The sequence below is a fragment of the Trichechus manatus genome, unplaced genomic scaffold (genome assembly GCF_000243295.1).
Source record: "Trichechus manatus latirostris isolate Lorelei unplaced genomic scaffold, TriManLat1.0 scaffold00276, whole genome shotgun sequence".
Classification (NCBI taxonomy): Eukaryota; Metazoa; Chordata; class Mammalia; order Sirenia; family Trichechidae; genus Trichechus; species Trichechus manatus.
In genome coordinates this window covers 1,317,358-1,337,329 of record NW_004444212.1, presented here as the reverse complement: position 1 = coordinate 1,337,329, position 19,972 = coordinate 1,317,358, and the positions used below count along the sequence as shown (strand labels likewise).

Genomic DNA, 19,972 nt, shown 5'->3' with positions numbered 1-19,972 from the left:
CAAGGTCTTTCGAGGAAAGTAATATTCCTGGAAATTAAAAAAAAAAAAAAAAAAGAGTACAAAGGCTGATGACAATGAACAGAGCCAGCTGGTAAAAAGTATCTATGTCGACCACAGTGAGCGGTTCATGCCTGAAGCTACTAGTGGCCCATGTTTTTATTTTAAATATCCTTTCAAGACTGTTGCCATGTAACTGTTCCAGGCCTAAAGCCCTGTAAACACTAGCACATGGCATGTGAGGTGAAAAGTTTTATGTTCCTCGTGTTGTGGGTGATGGGCCTAAAGGAAGAACAGCCCAGAGAGCAGAAAGGCAGTGCTCGAAGTGTTAGCTTCTAAAAATGTATCCTCAGGGACAACAGAAATCCAGAGTCCAAATTTTCAGCTTTTTTTTTTTTTAAATATTTTCTGCTCATCATGTATCTCTACCCTTCCTTTCCACTCCTCGTCTTGACCAATTCTTACTAGAATCGTAATCTCTTTGAGAAAGAGACCAAAAAAAAAAAAACCTCATTGCCGTCGAGTTGATTTCTACTCATAGCGACCATATAGGATGGAAAAGAACTGTCCCACGGGATTTTCCAAGGAGCGGCTGGTGAATTCGAACTGCCAGCCTTTTGATTACCAGCCTGAGCTCTTAACCACTTTGCCACCAGAGAGATGTATTAAATGTAAATGGCAAGTAATAGCCAGAAAGTGGAAACAACCCAAGTGTCCATCAACAGATAAATGGATAAATAAAATGTGGCATAGCTGTACAATGAACTATTATTCAGCCATAAACAGAAATGAAATTCTGATACATGCCAGCACATGGATGAGCCTTGAAAACATTATGCTGAGTGAAATAAGCCAGACACAAAGGGACACATTATATGATGCCCTTTTTATGAAGTATCTAGAATTGGCAGATCCATCCAGACCAAAGAATATTAGTGGTTACCTGGGGCTGGGGGAGGGAGGAATGAGGAGTAGAAAAAAATAAAAAAATAAAAGCAAGGGAAAAACAACAACAACAAAAAACAACCTCCCAACAAAGAAAAGTCCTGGACCAGATAGATTCACCAGGAATTCTACCAGATATTCTTGAGCTCTTCTATAAAGTAGAAGAGGAGAAAACACTTTCCTAACTCTTTCTATGAGACTAGTGTTACCCTGATACCAAGTGAGACAAAGATACCACAAGAAAACTGCAGACCAGTATCCCTCATGAATAGAGATGCAAGAATTCTCAATAAAATACTAGCAAACTGAGTCCAACAGCATATTAAAGGATTGTACACCATCACAAAAAAAAAAGAAAAAAAGAAATGGTAAGGAATATGAGTATCTAATTGAGACTGTTCTACAGAACGGAAGGAAAGTTGAAAATGGAAGAGTTTAAAATGCAGTTTGGGCCCTTCTGAACAATGTGGTATCAAGGCTTATACTCGAGGCTGCATCTGTGTGGGAGCACACCGGTTGGTCTCCTAGAGCAAAGAATGCTGCCCTACTTAGAGCATTGTGCTATCTTTGGTAACTATAAATTTCCTTTCCAGGCCAGTCGCATGGGGGTGGAGGCTGTCATCGCCCTTCTTGAAGCGACCCCAGAGATCCCGGCCTGTGTGGTGTCCCTGAGTGGAAACCACGCGGTGCGCCTGCCGCTGATGGAGTGTGTGCAGATGGTGAGTGAACCCTGGCTGCGGGCAGCTGGCGGCCTGGCTCATCGACTACTAAGAGGGCTGTGCGTGGCGAGCTCTGCTTGTGTGTAACGGAGCAGTACGTCGGACCACTTTTGTGTGTTTTGTCTGTTGCTGGTTAGATGGACAGTGAGTTAAATGATTTCTAAGAACAAAAGTAGCTGCCTCCATGGGTGATGGTAACCAGGCTTCGTGTTTTCACCCTTTGTAAAACCTAAACCACTTTATTTTTTTGCATTTCTTTCTATTTTTCTCAATTATCATCTCTGTGACCCTTTAGGTCGTAGCTTCCCTGAAAATGAGTCTAGTCTATCAAAAATTAGTGTCCTCTGAGAGTCGTCCTGGGGTTATATCAACAAGTCAAAGAAGATTTAGGTGTGGCAGTGCAGCAAAATGTTTGCTGCCAAAGTCCGTAAGGAATAGGGTGACACAGGCTTCAGCTCTTCCTGTCTTCCTGTCCCCAAGGACATTCAGATCTGTAATGTGACAGTTGGAATGGTGAATTCAGGTGATATTCTGAGATGTACCCACTTCTGTAGCCATGGGAGTGGGTATGCAAATGGACTTTGAAAATGATTTAGAGTTTTCCAGTTGTTCATTGTATCAGGTGACAGTGGAGTTGCATTAGAGATAACGTATATTTTGCATTTGTTTCAAACTTTTCAAAGTTTATTCAAGACCGTCATTTTACGTGCTCTTTCCAATGATTGATGTATATGTATTTTATACCAGACACAGAGAAGTAATTAATTAAATCGGGGGACTTGTTAAAACTAATAGTCTTAGAAACATAATTTCCAAAAGCCTGTGGAAGTGAATAAAGCTTTTGTGTGTGTGTGTGTGTGAGAGAGGGAGAGGAAGAGAGAGAGAGAGAGAAAAGGCTTAAAAGGATTAGAACATTGACTTATGTGTCTGTTAGTTTAGAAACAAAAATGTGTTTGGTATCATTTGACTTGTCCCTCAGATGACCATATAGGGTTTCTGTGATTAAATCCATAGAGAACTGTTCAATGAACACCTGCTGTAGTCAGGTGTTTCCTAGGGCCTTTGTGTGTTTTTAATAACCGCAAACAGCTTTAGAAGCAGGGAGTATTTTTCTTATTTTACAGATGAGGAAATTAAAGTTCAGAAAGAGAAATGACTTGCCCCAGACCCTAAAGTTGGAAAAGAACAGAGGCAGGATTCTAACCTGGGTGTCTGTCTCCAAGTCCAAGTTCTCTGCCCAGCACAGTCCTGCCCCTCCTGTGGCCCACTCAGGGCCAGGGCGCAGAGCTAGGCAGGGACCACATTCAGGTCTCCCAAATCCCAGTGAAGTTTTGCTTTTTTTTCCCACTAGACTCAAATCGACAATTTTTCAGAACCCTGTCTGAGAGATCAATTTGCTGGCTTTGCTCTTATGGAGTGAAATCCTTAGATTTTAAGACATGCTTAACAAGGCCGTTAACATCAGATTTGCACTGGGCGGTCAGTGGCGGCTTCTCTGTCATCCCTAAGAGGCTCACCTCACCAGTTGCAAGCATTTGGATGGAGCTGGCAAGTACTGGTCTAGACTCTCTAATATTTAGGCTGCCAGGCTGGCCCAGGTCCAATTCTGCAGGGGGAACAAGAAATGGAGAGACTAAGCTAGTTCTGCCCTGCTCCCCAACCTCATCATTCATGGATGTACTAAACGTTAACACAGTCTTTCCTTCATTACTTTTTTAAAGACCCAGGATGTGCAAAAGGCAATGGATGAAAGGAAATTTAAAAAGGCCGTACAACTTAGAGGAAGGTGAGTTATTTTAAAGAAAACTATTTTATTAGGAACACACGTTCCTCTAGTAACCAGTTGCCATTGAGTCAACTCATGGTGACCCCATGCATGTCAGTGTAGAACTGTATTCTCTAGGGTTTTCAATGGCTGATTTTTCAGAAGTAGATCATCAGAGCTTTCTTTCAAAGCACTTTTGGGTGGACGCAAACCTCCAACCTTTCGGTTAGCAGCCGAGCGCGTTAACCCTTTGCTGAGCACATTAACTGCTACACCACCCAGGGACTCCATATCTTCCTCAGTCCTGGCCATTTTGAGTGTGCTTAGAAGTTTGCTTATTCTATTTCAATATATAAAGTTCAAAAATCAAGACAATAAGTAGGGCATTGTTTATGCAGAGTGAAGGCCTAGATGGCTAGTTAAGGAGTAACAGATTTTTTGCTTATTTGTATTTTATAGTGGGGGGATGGCAGGGTGAAGAGTTGTTCAGAACTTAATTGAGATTATAATACAAGGTGACTGTGTTGCTAGCCTTCTGAAAAAGAAACTTACGAGCCACACTATAATGTCTTTTTTCCTTAGCCCATTTCAGAACTAGAAATACATAGTACAGCAGGTAGCTGTGGAGTGTCCCTGCAGAACGTGTGTGATATTCTGTCCTCCGTTTTTCTCTCAGAGCCAAGATACAGAAAGAGCATTCATGGACTGTCTGCTCCTAAGCGAAATGTTGCTCTCTGTGGCCCCTTCTCCCAACCCAAGTTTCCTCTCGTTTGTCCAGTATTCTAAACTTTCATTCAAAAACCTCCTTCTGTTTTAGGAACTTTGAGAGCAACCTGAACACCTATAAGCGGCTTTGCATCAAGCTTCCAGACTCACAGATTGTGAAGGTGAGTAGTTAGCACAGCACGACCATACTGCTCCCTTTTTCTTTTCAGACCTGCTCCCTGTGCGAAACCTCAATTCTGGCTGGTGCACAAACTCTTTTGCCCTTGCACAGCCACCACCTTGTCTTTATTCAGGTCTCAGCTACATGCCATCTTTTGAAAGGTTTTATCTGAACTCTCTAACTGACCCTTCTTATCATAGTCTTTGTCTTCATGTGAAATTGTATTAACTCTGATTTTCTGGAATCTGCACTCAGTTGTAAGCTTCTTGAAGACTTAAGCTTTTTGTCTTTTTGGTTCACCATCGTAGCTCCAGGGTTTGCCATGTGAGGGGTGCTCTTGGTGTGCACTAAATATGTACGTGAATATCTGCACGGATCCACTGACACACTACTGTTTGCATTGCAGAGCAATTGTAACGTGGCTATTATAAACGTGGGTGCCCCAGCAGCTGGGATGAATGCTGCTGTACGCTCGGCTGTACGAACGGGGATATCTGATGGCCACAGAATGCTCGCTGTCTACGATGGCTTTGATGGATTTTCCAAAGGTCAGGTGAGTCTCATGGGAGGCACGAGGCTGAAGAATATCCTTAATCTGAGCACCATAGGTAAATCAGTACCTCTAAGAGACCAGCCCCCTAATTAAATGAGGAAATGACTCAAAATACCTACCGACTCTTAAAGTTTATGATTCTGTAACATCGTGAATATGATGACAGTTTTTTGAGTAACAACTTCTGCTTCAGAGTCCCATTGTAAGTTATGTTGTAGGCCTTCAGATTTAGCTCGGAGTGTAACATACTTTCAAGTTTTCCTGTAAGGCACTAACAAGGCAGGGCCTCTGGAGTTCCGTGGACAGCTCATAAGCCCGACTCTGCAGCTCGTTAGCTGTGTGCCCTTGGGCACATCAGCTAATGTCATCCTCTGTTATATGAAAGGAGGAAAATGATACAATTTTCGTCTGAAGGCTGTTGAGTAGTTTATTACTGTAGGTAAAGTGCATAGTATCTAGCCAACAGTAAGCACTCACTAAAAAATCTTTATAAAAATAGTTATCATTTATTGAGTATTTATTATGTATTCTTTGTAAGGGATTTTCATATATTAACCCATTTAGGTCTCACAGTAAATCTAAAATGTTACTCCATTGGCCATGTGAGGAAAATGGACCACAGGGGCTTTTATTAGCTTGACAAAGTCCATGTGATGTAGGATTTTAAACATGACTGTAAGGCTACAAATCCTGTACTCTTAATCAGGTGCTGTACTGGTTGAAATTATTTATTCATTCTGTTATTCAACAAGTATTTATTGAGTTCCTACTCAATAAATGATATTTATTAAATTAAATACATTTACTGAATTAAATTAATGAGCAAAGCAGACAAAATTCCCTGACTCCACGGAGCTTACATTTTTGGGAGGGAGATGACAGTGAGTCCCGATAAATCATGTAAAATAAGTAGCATATTAGAGAGCAGTGGGTATGAACTTGACCACGGAGGGAGAGTAGGAGTGTTGTGGGAGTTTGCATGCAGATTCTAAAGATGGACGCTGTTGAGAAGGTGATCTCTGAGTAAAGATTGAAGAGGTGAGCGAATGACTCACGTGAATGTGTGGGGAAGTTCATTCCAGGCAGAGGAAAAAGGCAGTATAGAGGTCCTGAGGTGGGAGGGTTGCTGGTGTTCAAAGACTGGTGAGGGAGCTCGTGTAACTGGAGCAGATGGAGAGGGATGTCGAAGAGGATAAGGGTACAAAGGAAATGAGGACCAGATTATTTAGGGCCTTGGAGGTAATTGTGAGGAATTTGGCATTTATTCTGAATAAGAAGGGAGGGTTTTGAGCATGGGAGTGGCACTTACGTTTTTACAAGATCACTTCAGTTTTAATAAAAGGAAGAAACAAGAAACAGACTAGTTGGGAGACTTTTGTAATAATCTAAGCAAGAGATGATGGTAGCTTGGTCCGTGCTGGTAGCAGTGGAGATGGTAAGAATTAATCAGTGGTCTGAATATATTTGAAGATAGAGTCCATATCATTTGCTAACAACATATGTGAGTATGAAAAAAGGAGTAAACAATTACTCCATTTCTGGCTTGAGCAAATGGCAGGGTAGAGTTGTTGTTTATTGAGATGGGGAAAATTTGAGAGGTGCTGGCTTGGGAGGAAATATCATGAGCTCAGATTTGGGCATGTTAAATCCAAGATATCTGGTACACATCCAGTTGGAGGTTTCCAGTCAGCAGATGGATATTTTGTTCTGGTTTTCTGGTAGACATCAACATATAGATGGTATTTAAAACTATGAAACCAGATGAGATCACCAAGGGAGTAGGTGTACCTAGAAAAAAAGGGGGTACAAAGACAGAGCCTTGAGATGGGGGTGTTCCAATATTAAGAGGTAGAGGAAGAAGAAGAGAAAATAGCACAAGAGACTGAGAAGGAGTGGACAGAGAGGTAGGATGTAAATGCTTAATTGACGTTCTTTAGAGAGACACACATTGGGAAACACTGATGATCTAGATTCTCTCACTTTCCATGCTGGCCACTATGGAAAGGCTCTATATGATGGTAAGATAGAGGAGCCATCTATATCTCAGTGGCAGAGGTAGGACTTGGAGCCAGTCCAATTCTGTCATGAGTGACTATCACTTTCCCCAATGTAAATGATCAATTTAAACTGTTCTTTGCTTTACTTAAAGGAATACTGCCTTCAAAACTAATTTATACAGTTACATGTTTTAATTTTGAGATCTTTTGGATCACACAAAAGTGTGTGTGTTCAAAGGAAAGATTAGTCCTGATGACTAATGGACCACAAGTACTACAGCCTCCACCAGACTGAGTCCAACACAACTAGATGGTGCCCAGCTACCACCACCAACTGCTCTGACAGGGATCCCAATAGAGGGTCCTGGACAGAGCTGGAGAAAAATGCAGAACAAAATTCTTTGTTTACTATTTATTATTTTTTTGTGTTATTGTAGTTTGAATGAAGTTTATGTTTCAAGTTAGTCTCCCATACAAAATTTTATACATACATTGTTATGCAAGCCTAATTGCTCACCCCATTCTGTGACAGCACACTCCTCCTTTCCATCCCTGATTCCCCATGTTCATTCAACCAGCTCCTAACCCTCTCTGCCTTCCCATCTCACCTCCGGACAGAAGCTTCCCCTTTGGTCTCATGTATCTACCTGAGTTAAGAGGCAGACTCCTCACGAGTATCACTTTATGTCCCACAGACCAGTCCAATCCCTGTCTGAAGAGTTGGCCTTGGAAATTGTTTTAATTCTGGGCCAATAGAGAATCCAGCCATGCTTTCAGGGTTCCTCCAGTCTCAGTCACACAATTAAGTCTGGTCTTCTTATTAGAATTTGAGTTCTGCACCCCATCTTTCTGCTGCTCCATTGGGGACTGTCTGTTGTGTTACCTGTCAGGGTGGTCATTGGTGGTAGCCGGGCACCATCTAGTTCTTCTGGTCTCAGGCTGATGAAGTCTCTGGTTTATGTGGCCCTTTCTGTCTCTTGGGCTACTACTTCCTTGTGTCTTCATTCTCCTTTACTCCAGGTGGTTGGGATCAATTGATGCATCTTAGATGGCCACTTGAAGCTTTTAAGACCCCAGACTCCACTCACCAAAGTAGGATGCAGAACATTTTCTTAAAAGCTTTGTTATGCCAGTTGACCTAGATGTCCCCTGAAAGCATGGTCCCCAGACCCCCGCCCCTGCTACTGTGTCTCTCAAAGTGTTTGTATTCAGGAAACTTCTTAGTTTTGGTTTAGTCTAGTTGTGCTGACTTCCCCTGTAGTGTGTGCTGTCCTTCCCTTTGCCTAAGATGATTCTTATCTACTGTCTAGTTAGTAAACAACCCTCACCCTCCCTCCCCACCCTCGTAACCATCAAATGATGTTTTCTTCTGTGTTTAAATCTTTTCGTAAGTTCTTATAATAGTGGTCTTATACAGTATTTGTTCTTCTGTGACTGACTAAATTCACTCAGCATAATAAGTTCCACCTTCTTCCATGTTATATGATGTTTCATGGCTTCATGCTTGTTCTTTATCGTTGTGTAGTATTCCATTGTGTGGATATACCATAATTTGTTTATCCATTCGTCCGTTGATAGGCATGTAGATTGTTTCCATCTTTTTGCTATTGCGAACAGTGCTGCAATGAACATGGATGTGCGTATATCTATTCATGTGACGGCTCTCATTTCTCTAGGATATGTTCCAAGAAGCGGGATAGCTCAATGGTGTGGTACTTCTGTTTCTAGCTTTTTAAGGAAGCACCAAATCCATTTACAAAGTGGTTGTACCATTTTATATTCCCACCAACAGTGTGTAAGTGTTCCAGTCTCTCCACAACGTCTCCAGCATTTATTATTTTGTGTTTTTGTATTAGTGCTAACCTTATTGGGGTGAGATGATACCTCATTATAGTTTTGATCTGCATTTCTCTAATGGCTAATGATCGTGAGCATTTCTTCATGTGTCTGTTAGCTACCTGAGTATCTTGTTTGGTAAAGTGCCTGTTCGTATCCTTTGTCCATTTTTTGACTGGGTTATTTGTTTTTTTGTTGTTGAGGTTTTGCAGTATCTTGTAGATTTTAGAGATTAGACCCTGATCGGATTTCTCACAGCCAAAAATTTTTTCCCAGTCTGTAGGTTGTCTTTTTACTCTTTTGGGGAAGTCTTTTGATGAACATAAGTGTTTGATTTTTAGGAGCTCCCTTTTATCTAGTCTGTCTTCTGGTGCTTTGTGCATTGTTACTTATGGCTCATATTGTGTTTATGCCATGTATTAGGGCTCCTAGCATTGTCCCTATTTTTTTTTCCATGATCTTTATCGTTTTTGATTTTATATTTAAGTCTTTGATCCAGTTTGAGTTGGTTTTTTGTGCACAGTGTGAGGTATGGGTCTTGTTTCAGTTCTTTGCACGTGGATATCCAGTTATGTCAGCACTATTTGTTAAAGAGACTATATTTTCCCCATTAACGGACTTTGGACCTTTGTCAAATATCAGCTGCTCATTGGTGGATGAAGTTATGCCTGGATTCTCAACTCCATTCCATTGGTCTATGTATCTGTTGTTGTAGCAATACCAGGCTGTTTTGACTACTGTGACAGTATAGTAGGTTCTAAAATCAGGTAGTGTGAGGCCTCTGACTTTGTTCTTCTTGAGTAATGCTTTATTTATTCAGGGCCTCTTCTGTTTCCATACGAAGTTGGTGATTTGTTTCTCTATCTCATTAAAAAATGTAGATGGAATTTGGATCGGGATTGCATCGTATCTGTAGATCGCTTTGGGTAAAACTGACATTTTCACTGTGTTGTCTACTATCCATGAGCAAGATATGTTTTTCCACTTATGAAGTTCTCTTCTAGTTTTTTGTAGTAGTGTCTTGTAGTTTTCTCTGTATAGTTCTTTTATGTCTCTGGTTAGATTTATTCCTAAGTATTTTATCTTGGGGGCTATTGTAAATGTTATTGATTTGGTAATTTCGTCTTCAAAGTTCTCTTTGTTGGTGTAAAGGAATCCAACTGATTTTTGTATGTTTATCTTGTATCCTGAAACTTTGCCGAAATCTTCTATTAGTTCCAGTAGTTTTCTTGTGGATTCTTTGTGGTTTTCTATGTATAGGATCATATCATCTGCAAAATAGAGATACTTTGAATTCTTCTCTACCAATTTGGATGCCCTTTATTTCTTTTTCTAGCCTAATTGCTCTGGCTAGGACCTCCAGCATAATGTTGAATAAGAGTGGTGATAAAGGGTATCCTTGTCTGGTTCCCATTCTCAAGGGGAATGCTTTCAAAGTCTCTCCATTTAGGATGATGTTGGCTGTTGGCTTGGTATAAATGCCATTAATTTTATTGAGGAATTTCCCTTCTATTCCTATGTTGTTGAGAGTTTTTATCATGAATGGATGTTGGACTTTGTCGATTGCTTTTTCTGCATCGATTGATAAGATCATGTGGTTCTTGTCTTTTGTTTTATTTATATGATGGACTACATTGATTGTTTTCTAATGTTGAACCATCCCTGCTTACCTGGTATAAATCCCACTTGGTCATGGTGAATTATTTTTTTGATATGTTGCTGAATTCTATTGGCTAGCATTTTATTGAGGATTTTTGCATCAATGTTCGTGAGAGATGTTGGTCTGTAATTTTCTTTTTTTGTGGTGTCTTTACCTGGTTTTGGTATCAGGGTTATGCTTGCTTCATAGTATTCCATCCTTTTCTATGCTCTGAAATACCTTTAGTAGAAGTGGTGTTATCTCTTCTCTGAAATTTTGGTAGAATTCTCCAGTGAAGCCATCCGGACCAGGGTTTTTTGTTGGGAGTTTTTTATTAACCTTTTCAATCCTTTGTTATGGGTTTATTTAGTTGTTCTACCTCTGTTTGTGTTAATTTAGGTAGATAGTGAATTTCTAGAAATTTGCCCATTTCCTCTAGGTTTTCAAATTTGTTTGAGTATAATTTTTCATAGTATTCTGTTATGATTCTTTAATTTCAGTTGGGTCTGTTGTGGTATCACCCGTCTCATTTCTTATACAGGTTATCTGCTTCCTCTCCTGTTTTTCTTTAGTCAGTTTGGCCAATGGTTTATCAATTTTGATGATCTTTTGAAAGAACCAGCTTTTGGACTTGTTAACTCTTTCAATTGTTTTTCTATTCTCTATTTCATTTAATTATGCTCTAATTCTTATTATTTCCTTCCTTCTGGCACCTGAGAGCTTCTTTTGCTGCTCTCTTACTGCTTGTTCCAGTTGTAGGGTTAATATTTTGATTATGACTCTTTGTTCTTTTTGGATATGTGCATTTATTGGTATAAGCTGACCTCTGAGCACTGCTTTTGCTATGTCCCAAAGTTATGATAAGATGTGTTTTCATTCTCGTTTGATTCCATGAATTTCTTTATTCCATCCTTAGTTTTTTCTATAACCCGGTAGTTTTTGAGCAAGGTGTTGTTCAGTTTCCATGTGTTTGATTTTTTTTTCCTTGCTTTTTGTGTTGTTGATTTCTACTTTTATGGCTTTACAGTCAGAAAAGATGCTTGGTAATATATCAATGCTTTGGATTTTGTTAAGGCTTGCTTCATGGCTAATATGTGGTCTATTCTGGAGACTGTTCCATGAGCGTTGGAAAAGAAAGTATACTTGGCTGCTGTTGGGTACAGTGTTCAGTATATGTCTGTGAGATCAAGTTGGTTGATGGTAGCATTTAGCTCTTCCGTATCTTTGTTGAGCTTCTTTCTGGGTGATCTGTCCTTAACTGAGAGTGGTGTGTTGAAGTCTCCTACTACCATTGTGGAGCTGTCTCTCTTTTCAGTGCTGTTAGAGTTTGTTTTATGTATTTTGGAGACCTGTCGTTGGGTGTGTAAATATTTATTGTAGTTATGTCTTCCTGGTGTATTGACCCTTTAATCATTATGTAATGCCCATCCTTATCCTTTGTGGTGGATTTTAAAGTCTATTTTGTCAGAGATTAATATTGCCACTCCTGTTCTTTTTTGAGTGTTGTTTGCTTGATACATTTTTTTTTCCATCCTTTGAGTTTTAGCCTGTTTGTGTCTTTAAGTCTAAGATGCATCTCTTGTAGGCAGCATATAGATGGATCATGCTCTTTTATCCAATCTGCCACTCTCTGTCTCTTTATTGGTGCATTTAGTCCATTTACATTCAGCGTAATTATTGATAGGTATGAGTTTAGTGCTGTCATCCTGATGTCTTCTTGTGTGTTGTTCACAGTTTTCTTTATGCCTCTTAATTTTCTGTGCTGAGTCGTTTTTATGTATTTTTTTCATCTTTTTTATTATTGTTGATTTTGTGTTTCCTGAGTCCTTATTTTTCTAGTTTATTTTGATTTGTAGGATTGTTAGCTTCCTTTGTGGTTGCCTTAATGTTTACCCCTATTTTTCTAAGTTTATACCAGTCTTTTATTTCTTTATATTGCCTTGACTTCTCCATATGAAAAATCTATGTCTGCAATTTTTAAGTCTATCTTTTTTGTTTTAATGTCCTTTTTTTACATATTGATATCTCTGTTTCCCTATTTTCAGTGTTTTAGCTTTGATGTATTTTTGACTTCCCTATCTGAGTCCATATCTCGTTGCTCTGTCCTGTGTTCTAGTCTTGCATTATTATCTGATGTTATTGATTTTCTAACTGGAGGACTCCCTTTAGTATTTCTTGTAATTTGTTCTGGTTTTTGCAAATTCCCTAAACTTCTATTTCTCTGGAAATGCCCTAATTTTGCCATCATATTTGAGAGACAGTTCTGCTGGATATACAATTCTTGGCTGGCAGTTGTTTTCCTTCAGGGCTTTATATATGTCATGCCATTGCCTTCTTGCCTGCATGGTTTCTGCTGACTAGTCCGAGCTTATTCTAATTGACTCTCCTTTGTAGATGTCTTTTCTTTTATCCCTAGCTGCTCTTAAAATTCTGTCTTTATCTTTGGTTTTGGCAAGTTTGATTATACTATGTCTTGGTGACTTTCTTTTGGGAGCTACCTTATGTGAGGTTCGATAAGCATCTTGGATAGATATCTTCTCCTCTTTCATGATATCAGGGAAGTTTTCTGTCAACAAGTCAACAATTTTCTCTGTATTTTCTGTCATCTCCCCTGGTGGAACAGAATTCTAACTCACCAAAAAAAAAAAAAAGACCAGACTTACTGGTCTGCCAGAGAGTGGAGAAATCCTGAGCATATGGCCCCCAGACACCAATTTATCTCAGTAATGAAATCACTCCTGAGGTTCACCCTTCAGCCAAAGATTAGACAGGTGCATAAAACAAAATGAGACTAAATGGGCACACCAGCCCAGGGGCAAGGATGAGAAGGCAGGAGGAGATAGGAAAGCTGGTGATAGGGAACCCAGGGTCGAGAAGGTGAGAGTGTTGACATGTCGTGGGGTTAGCAACCAGTGTCACAAAACAATATGTGTACTAACTGTTTAATGAGAAGCTAGTTTGTTCTGTAAACCTTAATCTAAAGCACAATAAAAAAAAGTGTGTTTGTGTGTATGTATGTATATAATTTGAATAGTATTTACTTTTTGAAATTGGTTAACATTTTTCTCTCTTTTTTTCAACTTTATTTTTGGTGAAAATATACACAGCAAAACCTGCTCCCATTCTGTAGTTTCTAGACATAACATTTAGCGACATTGGTTAAATTCTTCACATTGTGTCAACATTCTCCTTATTTCTGTTCTAGTTATTTCACTTCCATTTACTTAATCTCCCTGCTTCCCAGCCTGCTCATCTGTGCTTTAAATTAGCTGATGACCCTTTGGTCTTACGTAGATCTTTTTTTTTAAGAAACCCAACACTTAAGAGTGACAATCTTTACTCTTTGGGTTAAACTGTTACTTAGTTTAAAGGTGACTCTAAGGGATAGTTTTAATTCAGTGTTTGAAGAGCAACTCAGGGCCATAGACTTGGGGACTCTGCCAGACTTAATAGGTCCAATAATCTGGATTTTTTTTTAAGAATTTGAAGTTCTGTTACACATTTTTCTCCCTTTTTATCAGGGTTTCTCTATTATGTTCCTGATAGGGTATTCCATAGTGGTAGCTGGACACCATAAAGTTCTTCACGTCTCAAGGTGGAGGAAGCAGTGGATCATGTAGACAGTCTTGTAGAATAGGTTTCCATTCTTAACAAAAATATAATTAACCTAAAAATCTCACCACATCATAGTAATGGCTCCAAGAAGTTACTTAACTTACCCAGGTTTACCTAGTTAGAAGTTGGCAGAGAAGTTAGTTAATTTACCCAAGATTACATCATTAGAAGTTGGCAGAACTTGGAATTTAAGGCCGGCACTTTCTGATTCCATGTCCCATGCTGATTCCACCCTGCCATGGTGGAAATCCGGTCGGGAATTCTGCCATTCCTGCCGTGTGTTGATAGTTACATGTGTATCATGCTTAATAGCTTATACAGTATTCTTTTTCCTTTTTTTTTTTACTCCCCATCCCAACCTCCCCCCAAGTCCCTGGTAACTACTAGTCTTTTGTCATGATGGATTTGCCTATTCTAGATACTTTATTTAAATGGGATCATACAATATGCGTCCTCTTGTGTCTGACTTATTTCACTCAGCATTATGTTTTCAACGTTCATCCATTTTGTAGCAGGTATCAGAACCTCCTTTCTCTTCAGGGCTGAATAATATTCCAGTGTGTGTATTTTGTTTATCCATTCTCCTGTTGATGGGCACTTGAGTTGTTTCCATCTTTAGGCTATAGTGAATAATGCAGCAGTAAACAGTGGTGTACATGTGTTTGTTTGAGTTACTGGCTCCAATTATATAGTATTCTTTTTACATAATTAAGCTTAATTTGCTTAGCTATTCATCTAAGTTTTTAAATCTTTTCAGTTTTTAAGGAAAAAAGTTTTCTTTTAATTTTATATCAATTTAAAGAGCTGTAATTTTAATTTTCTTTTTTGTTTTCTTTCCCAGTGACAGAATTTGGCCAACTAAACTATCTATTTAGTACATATGACTAGGGAAGGAGGACCAGTCCAAAATTCAAGGCAGAGATCTTCCTAGAGGCAATGAGAACTTAGTTCCATTGGTGTTCTTAATTAATAGATAAACTTTAGAAGTCAGTTTTCTGTCTAGACTCATTCATCATTACTAAGAAAACACTTTCATAACTCTTCCCAAATCTTTGCAGGAATGCAGCCTATTCAGGGTACAGAAATCTGAGCTCTTTTAAAAGCTTTCTAATTCCCTTTTCTTTTTTGCTTTAGCTGTTTCATTATGTGTTTGCACGTTAGATAAAAGAAATCAGCTGGACAGATGTTGGAGGTTGGACCGGCCAAGGAGGATCGATTCTTGGAACAAAACGGTAATTTCCAGACATTGACTCTCTGAACTAATCTTAAGGAAGCAGAAGATGCCATACTGTGTAAGTCAGTAGCTGGACATGAATTCTGATTCTTTTGATTTCCTGTAAATAAATTCCTAAAGGAAGTGACACTGGATCAGTTACCTGTCCTCACCCCAGAAAGGACCCAGGCAATGCTTTAAGGAGTTGAGACTGAGCCATGCCATTGAAAGACATGCTGGTGATGAGCACAAGGCCTTGAAAAGAGATAAGGCAGATAATGTGGAAATATTTTCTCCAATAATCCTTTATTTCCATTTATTTGAAGAGCAAAATGGTGAGAAAAAAATTAATCCAATTCTAGGTAATATAAATAAATGGTATTATTGAGCTGTAGTTATCATTCTATTTAAAAATGAGTTCAGACATCATCCATATTTGGTTAGTATTGTTAGGAACAACAGAACTGAGTAGCACTGTTACTTGAGGCTCAGATTTCCATAGCCAAACAAACTACCTGGGTAATTCCAGCAAAAAGCATGTTTTTCTGACTTACGGTAAGCGTTTTGTTTTCTGGTATAGCCAGGGGTAGGATATTTTAACAAGAAACCAAACCTGTTGTCATCGAGTTGATTCCGACTCATAGCGACCCTATAGGACAGAGTAGAACTGCTCCACGGAGTTTCCAAGGAGCATCTGGTAGATTCAAACTGCCAACCTTTTGGTTAGCAGCTGAGCTCTTAACTACTGCACCACCAGGGCTCCAGTTTTAACATGTTTAATATTAAATTGAATTTGAGTCTTTTAAAAAATATTTTAGTATCTCGGGGATAAAAGTATTAACATCAGTCATTATTATATATCACATTTTAATATGAAAGGAAATCATTTTTTGTGTAAATCCTAATAAATGTTTGATTTCATATAAATGATAAATTCTTGTAGCAAGGAAGTTGTCCCATCCCTTTGTTCTGCTTTGGGCTCAGGGCTACAGATATTTCCAACTGCTGACAGGAGTTCTGAAGAGTTCTGTGGGGTTCTCCAGAGCCATTTGCTGTCCAGTCTTAGCCAGAGTCCACATTATTGGTGTCCTGGACTGCAAAGCTATACCTAAAAGTAAACTTGTCTGTTCAGTGTGTTTCCTGGGCCTTCTCAGACTGACTACAATTCCCTAGTAGTCTTTGCTATAGAAGGTGACTGGGGGCATTGCTCTTGAGTTAGCTAGAGACGATTAGGATGGCAGCTTTGGCAACATTCTGAAGTAGCTTAAGAAACTCCACCTTGGAAGACTGTGAGGGATTTTGTAGCTAGCTCTCATGTTCACTTGTTTTCTGTGATTTGCCAGGCCTGGATTTTCTTGTCCTACAGTTGCTTATAAAGCTAATAAAACTACACTTTATTTCCTTCCATAAGCATAAAAGAAAGATTGAGGGGAGGAGGTGTTGGATGGGGAGTTGGGATGGGATATAGCCAAGTATCATTGGTTCAGTAATCTACTTGTTAACCACATCATCTGAAACAGGTGCTAAAATGGGAGAAGAATAGCTAGTGGATGTGATTTAAAATGAGACCAGATTGGATGATGTATACATAAGATATTTGAAAACTGTACATTTCCATGTAAACAGTTGTTTTTATTAAAAAAATTGCAAGCTGTTTTGTTTTTTTTTTTTCTAATGAGGCAGTAGAAATCTCTTTAGGTCATTTTCCTGTTGTTATTATTATTGTTGTGTGCCATCGAGTTGATTCTGACTCGTAGTGACCCTACAGGACAGAGTAGAACTGCCCCAAACTCCTAGACAGCTGAAAAGTTTTTTCTAGCTTTCTTTTGATAATACACTCTTTTGGAGTTTGATTTCTGGCCATGGCTGCCTTGTATAACCATTTCCTGACATGTTGCTGCTCATGCTGCTCTCCGCCAAACTCTATGGAATGACGAAGGCAGGTAAATCCCTCTGCTCCTGAATGCAACATGTAGCTTGGTCACCAAGGTCGGAGAAGAGGCCTGAGGGAGTAATGTAGCATCCGTTAGGTTTGTTCACACGATGTCTATCATCAGAATTGTGAAGCTTGTCATCACCTGACCTCACCTCTTGATTTAACTGTTTTTAGTATTCTACCTGGAAAGTATTTGGAGGAGATTGCTGAACAGATGCGTGCTCACAGTATCAACGCTCTATTGATTATTGGTGGATTTGAGGTACATTATTGTTTCTCTGTTAACCTGCTAGTTAGTCAGCTTTGTAGGGATAAATAGTAACCCTGTATGGGCTTCAAACATGCGTAGCTTGCTACTCTTCATGATTTGGGATTGTAGATTTCCAGGCCCAGTTGCCACTGAATAATTAGAAGTGCAGAAGAATAACAGAGTAGCAAGATGGGATATGAGATTTATCCAGTCCCAATAAAGCACCTTAATCTAGAAGTAAAAACTTGATTCCTTAACTCTGATTCATCTGTTTAGTGAGCTCTGATGTATTTCAAGTCTACAGAAATAATTTTATCTCTTGGATTTGAAGTCCATTGGCTATTTCAAGAGAAAGGTATTGCAAGATGTTTTGAATCACATATTGAACTGTAGTTCTTGACTTTTTCTGTTTGCTGATGATCAGTCCTATGATAAACCTTAGATTTACTTTAAAGAAAATGTGAGAACCTCAAATAATTGGAATCTTACCAATAAGGGATTTAGTCTTGCTTATAAACAATAATGTCCTGTATTATCCTTTGTGCTTAGAAAATTGCTTATCCTTGTCTTTGGTCTTAATGCTTTTTTATGTTGATTTTTTAGTGGTTCCGTGGTATCCCCACATGTGCCTTGTGTGCTGTGGTGGAAGTGGCTCTCCCATGCCATTTCAATTCCAGTGATGTCCCTTTGTTCCCCTTCCTCTCCTTCCTTGCCCCCACAATTGCACACACTTGTCTGACAGGCCTACCTGGGACTGCTAGAGCTGTCAGCTGCCCGGGAGAAACACGAGGAGTTCTGTGTTCCTATGATTATGGTTCCTGCTACTGTCTCCAACAATGTCCCTGGTTCAGATTTCAGCATTGGTGCAGACACTGCTCTGAACACTATCACTGACGTAAGTCTGTGTGTGCCTGCAAAGCAAACCCCAGCTGTGTAACACTGAGGATGACTGAGCCGCTCTTTTATTCACCAGTGTACTAGAAATCCGCTTTGCGGGATGGGACACAAGTACTCTGAAGGAGATTTTTTTTTTTCTCCCAAGAAAAATAAAAAAATGCTCTTCAGGCTCTGAAAATCTTTCTTCTAGTTCCCCAAAGTTTTACATCTCTGTCCCTATGTGGTTGTTAGGATGATGTTTCACTGTTAAGATTCATTAAGTGACAGTGAGGATTTGGAGCTCAAGAAATAATAGGATTACAGTTTTTTGTGATTTGGATAGTCATTAAAATTAGTTCTTTGTTTTGTTTTGTTTGTTTTGCTGAGCTGAAATATAAGTCTATAACATCTTGCAAATTCTGGTCCAAGGACTTGCCTTAATGTGTAAGGCTGAAGAGAGTATTTTATAATTTAATTTATTGGCCTCAATCCACCATTTGCATTCTTTATACTTTCCGTTGCGGCCACATTAACATCATTTTCCCCTGTGCAAATTGGGGATATTACATCTGAAACAATGTTGATGCCGTTTTAGATTTTTTGCTGAAAGGCAATAATAAAAAGAAATGCATTCTTAGTATCTTATTATCCTGTTTGTAAATCACATTTGGTAATGTACATGGGAATTTAAAGATCAGTATCTAACAGTGCATTTCTTTTTTTTTTAATTCAAGGTCTGAAATTTTTCAGTAATTCTCAAGTTTTTATTTTCCTTGTCAGACCTATTTCTTAAGAACATTTTTCTAAAATTTTTTCTTAAACCCTTGACATCAAATTTATTTCTAGTACTGGTGAATAAAACATAATAAAGCTTTTAAAATAAGATTCAAACGGTAATGCTTAGCACTTGTGTCTTGCTTTTCTGAACTTTCTAAACTTTGTACGATTTCTTTACTAAATAAACCTGCTCACTGTTTCATCTTGAGTGGCCCTGGAAGCTGTATCTATTTGCAATCACTAACCTCCTACTCGGAGTCCTGGTGGCGAAGTAGTTCAGAGCTCGGCTGCTAACCAAAAGGTCGGCAGTTCGAATATACCAGCCGCTCCTTGGAAACCGTATGGGGCAGTTCTACTCTGTTCTATAGGGTTGCTATGAGTCAGGATCGACTCGACAGCAGCAGGTTTTAACCTTTTACTTAGCAGTTGCTTGTGCTTTTCCATGACTGATACTACCGCCATTCGCTGCGTTCAGACTATTTCAGGCTCTTGATCTGTCTTCACATTGTAAATTTAAAAATCACTCTCTATCACCAAATGAAGTCCATCCTTTTTTTTTGAATGTTTGTCTTAACTGCTTTAGCTGTATTTTGAATCAGCTTAAGCTGAGCTGGCCATACAAGCAATTGGAATATTTGTTTTTCCTAATTGTCTAATTAGAACCGATTGATGGGGCATGGGTGGTAGGGAGATGGGTGGAGAATTTGAAGTTGTTCATTTGCAGTTAATGGGAGCTTTTGCAGATACAGGCAAAGGTTGGTGTTTATTTATCTCCTTGTGATATTGTGATGTGTACTTTCAGTCATGAAGAAAAGACTCACCCGCTTTATAAATTCCAGGCAGCTCTGCTTTTATAAAGATTTTTTTTTCTTTTCCAGATTATGATTATATAATACATGTATATTATAGAAAATTTGAAAACTAAAATATATAGGAAAAAACAATTATACTTAGTTATAATTGAGTCT

The 19,972-nt window shown here is 38.9% G+C and overlaps 1 protein-coding gene across 1 annotated transcript in view; it reads left to right on the top strand.

Moving 5' to 3' along the window:
- Positions 1 to 19,972, top strand: part of PFKP (phosphofructokinase, platelet) — a 98,857-nt gene that overhangs the window by 48,915 nt on the left and 29,970 nt on the right. The window contains exons 10-16 of the mRNA XM_004390026.2: positions 1,536 to 1,661; positions 3,383 to 3,447; positions 4,244 to 4,313; positions 4,719 to 4,865; positions 15,114 to 15,184; positions 17,276 to 17,363; positions 18,094 to 18,246. Of these exons, the coding sequence (XP_004390083.1) occupies positions 1,536 to 1,661; positions 3,383 to 3,447; positions 4,244 to 4,313; positions 4,719 to 4,865; positions 15,114 to 15,184; positions 17,276 to 17,363; positions 18,094 to 18,246 (720 nt within the window). The remainder of the gene's footprint in view (positions 1 to 1,535; positions 1,662 to 3,382; positions 3,448 to 4,243; positions 4,314 to 4,718; positions 4,866 to 15,113; positions 15,185 to 17,275; positions 17,364 to 18,093; positions 18,247 to 19,972) is intronic.